Genomic DNA, 4,303 nt, shown 5'->3' on the forward strand with positions numbered 1-4,303 from the left:
TGCGACATACCTTTTTGTATAGCATCTACCGCCTTTTGAATATTTTCTTCTGTATATTGTTTTTTATAATAAGTCTTTTTCTTCGTTTTCGGCATTTTTTATTTATTTCTTTTCTTAACCTAACAAAAAAATTAAGAATATCGAAAATTTAACAATCATAAGANTTTTAATGTAATATTTATTGCATTTTAATTGCAAAATATATTAAATGATTAAATACTGAATTTTCTTACCAACAGATNAATAAATATATTCTTTGCTACTTCTGTTTTAACTTAGCGTTTCAACTTAACATTTCAACAACAAATGCGTGGCCAATTACTGGCTCTCAGTTAACATAACCATTAAAATATTAATTGGCCACCCGGCCAATCAGTGTCATTTACTATTATTTATAAGATAGTTGTTGGCCACNTATTTTTTATAATAATATGCTAAACTTTTAACGAATAAACATTTTTTAACATAATATTAACCTTTNTTTATCTGTATATAACGATTGTGAGAGATAAATATATCATCAATGCATTAAAATATCTACCAAATCACAGCTTCACTCTTAAGCTTTTTTAATTGAATTCCACAATATAGTACAATATTCAACACATCATACAATTTAGTTATTTATTATAATTATTATATTATAGTAAGTGGCAAAGTATTAATTGCATCTGAAGCATAAAAGAATAAATAACTTGAATATGTTTATTAAAAAGGACAAAAAATAAGCTATTTCTTAATATCTTTCTATTTCTAATATAGTGGCCAATTACTGTGGGGGGGCCAACAACTGTACCGTTTACCCTTATTACGACGCCACTTCATGTTCTAACGGCTATTTACTGCTCGATTTGAAACAATCGACACCGGACGAATGTCGTTTTCGAACATGTATCTTTTCCAACAATCCGCGTCATTACGTGTACGTACCGCGCAGATCCCTCGCGTAAAAATAAGTGTATAAAACCCCGAAGCACACGAGTGAAGGGCGTCATTCGAAGCTACGATGCCGTCGGCGACGAAGCGGAAGAAGCAAGGGCGCATAGTAGAGCTAAGCGCTCTCTCAGAGAGAGAAATATCTGTCTACTGAAGGCTCTGTGTCTTCTAAATAAAAATCAACGCGCTGCTTTTCTGCAAAACGCTGATAAATTCATCGCGTGTATTCGCTAGTGCGTTCACAATACGCTCAGAGATACCGTATCGCTCGAAAAAAGAGAGAAAAACCGCCTAATCCGATACAAAACGGCGCTGCGCCGTATCGCGGAACAAAGAGATACTTGGAGGTGCAAGAGAAAGCTGCAACAAAAAGGCTTTTTACCGTACATCATCGGGCCCATATTCGGAGCTTTATTATCTCGAATTATCGAGTAATCATGGAACGGGCTAAAAAATAGTGCTGATTTCCACGGATAATGTCGAAAGAATGCAACAACGGATTGCGGCGGGGGAAAATACAGCTGCTAATACCACACGCACTCTCGGAACGCGGAGATGAGACGTATTCTCGATTTCCCTGTTGATGAAGGTAAAAATGGAATTTGTACAGCGAAGTACTTCGTCGATATCTACATTTTATCAAAAAAGCGAGAAAGCGTTTTTGCAAAGAAGAAGATCCATCCGTGGCGAAAACAACTGCTGTGATCGCTGGAGAAGGGGAAAAGAAGGAGGAGGACGAGGAAATGAGAGAACTATTTCACGACGCGGAAGAACCAATGGACGCTTCGCCTCAAACAACCTCCGTTTTGCCAAAAGAATATTCAACACCCTTGCGACACAATAATAATAATTAATATCAACGGAGTAATCAGTCGACTCCGAAGAAAAATGTATCGTTTGCAAATGTTTTATTTAACAACAGCAGCGCGCTCTCGCGAACAAAAAACTATACCAAAGATACCAGAAACAATGGCGTACTTGATTAGCGTTTTCGGAACCCGTTAGGTGGCGCCGCTTTTGGGGCGCCGGCGCAGCCGGTAAGGGAGCCGCCACATCCACTCCCCCCCCAGTGTGTTGAGCAGGGATCTGGGCGAACGTGACTCTCCTCTGGATCCTTGGCGTGTCCTCGATGTTGCGGAGATTTGGCGCTTGCGTGTGCTGGTGGTGTTGCATTTGCGAATGGCTCGTGATTGATGAAGCGTCCTCTTCAGCGATGTGAGCCGGTTTCAGCCGTTTGACTAAAATGTTTTGATGTTCTCCGTCTATGTCCAGCTTGTATACCCTGTCAGAGATTCGCTCGACAACCTTGTAAGATCCTCTGTATAGTGGCTCCAACGGGGCTCTGACGTGATCGCAGCGAACAAAGACCTGTGAACAAGTGTCTAAATCTTTATGTTTGAAAATGTGTATTTTGTTGTGATGTGATATAGGAACCGGACGCATCTCTCGCATGAAGGCGCCGTGCTTCTCAGCGAAACTCTGAGGATCTGAGGGTAGATCGTGATGTACGAAGAATTCTCCTGGTATTTGCAGCGTAGTGCCGTATAGCATTTCTGCGGGAGAGGCTTTCATGTTTTCCTTGTAGCTTGTGCGGAGTCGAAGCATCAACGCTGACAGTAGATGTGTCCAGAGCACNTGTGTTTTGCACATGAGTGCTGATTTTAGAGTTCTGTGCCAACGCTCCACAATTCCATTTGAGGCTGGGTGATAGGGAGTCGTTCTTGTTTTGCAGCTTCCGAGGAACCTCGTAAGTGCTTTAAACAGCGTGGACTCGANTTGCGGTCCCTAATCCGTGATAATGGTAAGTGGTGTGCCGTAGTGAGCGATTCAGTGAGAGAAGAGCGCTGCGGTGACGGTGTCAGCAGTGCAGTCCCTCAGGGGTACCGCCACCGGCCACCGCGAGAATCTGTCGAGAATGATTAAGCAGTAACGGTAACCATCAACGGGTGGCAGAAGGATGAGATCCAAATGTATGTGATTGAATCGCGCATCTGGGATCTCGATTCCTTGTGGAGTAAGGCGATTGTGCCGTTGAACCTTGGCTTGCTGACACTGAAGGCACTCTCTAGACCATTTGATGGCGTCTTTGTTGATTTCTGGCCATGTATCTTTTTCTTGTAAGGTCCTTGCTGTGGTACGACCGCTGGGGTGCAACAGACCGTGCACGATATTGAATGCTGTCCGTCGTAGGCTTGCAGGTATATATGGCCTTACGATACCGTCGTTGATGTCGCAGTACACTGTGTTGTCCTCAATGTTGTGTTGCTGCAGCTTCAGGGACAGCGGGTGTTGGATGAGGTTCTTCAACTCGCCGTCCCGCTCCTGCTCTTCACTAATGACTCGAGAACTGAGTGCTGTCGGCATATCGATTGTGTTTATTCTAGACAGAGCGTTTGCGACTGCATTCTCCCTGCCCTTGACATAAGTGATATCGGTGGAGAATTGCGAGATAAAGTCAAGTTGTCGCAACTGTCGCGGTGAGGCTTTGTCCGATTTCTGGGCAAAGGCGTACGTCAGCGGCTTGTGGTCCGTTTTAATGGTGAACCTTCGGCATTCCAGCTGTCTGAAATGTTTGATACCCGCAAACACAGCTAGCAGCTCTCTATCATAGGTACTGTATCTCCTCTTTGTGTCCGACAGCTTGCGTGAGAAAAATCCAACAGGCGACCAATTGCCGTTGACATATTGCTCCAAAGAGGCTCTAATCGTCGTATCGGACGCATCCGTGACCAGCGTCAGCAATGCAGTGAGAGAGAGACAGGCCATTGAGGTTGTCGATGCTAAGGCGTTTTTGCAGTTGGTAAACGCCTCCTCTGCTGCCGCCGTCCATCAGATTTTGCGCCTGTCGTTTTTGCGCGATTCCCTGAAATATGCGTTTAGAGATTCCAGGAGTCGTGCAGCGTGTGGTTTGCAGCTTCGGTAATAATTGATCATACCGAGACATCGCCTGAGTTCCATGATGGTTTGCGGTTGCGGATACTGAGTAATCGCCTGGATTCGCTCCTGTGGAGGTTTGTAGCCGGAGGCGTCGATAAGATATCCCAAAAAGGTAACCTCCGTCCGACCAATGGCGCACTTGGTGGGATTTATAGTGAGTCCGTGACCACTCAGTTGCTCGAAGACGGTGCGCAGGTGTTGCAGATGCTGCTCGTGTGACTCTGAAATGACGATGATGTCATCAATATAACAAAATACAAAGTCGAGATCACGAAAAATCGAGTCAATGTATCTTTAGAACGTTTGTGTTGCGCATCGCAAACCAAAGGGCATGACCACAAACTCGAAGAGACCGAAAGGAGTGATAACTGCGGTTTTTTGAATGTCTTCCGGAGCCATAAAAATCTGATAATATGCTCTTACTAGGTCC

General features: G+C 44.1%; 1 protein-coding gene across 1 annotated transcript in view; it reads right to left on the reverse strand.

Annotated features, from left to right (window-relative positions):
* The window catches only part of LOC109862289, a 21,404-nt gene extending 18,896 nt beyond the window's left edge, over positions 1-2,508 (reverse strand). Inside the window, exon 1 of the mRNA XM_020442286.1 lies at positions 1,915-2,508. Coding sequence (XP_020297875.1) covers positions 1,915-2,508 — 594 coding nt within the window. The remainder of the gene's footprint in view (positions 1-1,914) is intronic.
* Between the last annotated feature and the right edge of the window lie 1,795 nt (positions 2,509-4,303).

This window comes from Pseudomyrmex gracilis, unplaced genomic scaffold, assembly GCF_002006095.1.
Source record: "Pseudomyrmex gracilis isolate BER0280 unplaced genomic scaffold, ASM200609v1 scaffold_1602, whole genome shotgun sequence".
Taxonomy (NCBI): Eukaryota; Metazoa; Arthropoda; class Insecta; order Hymenoptera; family Formicidae; genus Pseudomyrmex; species Pseudomyrmex gracilis.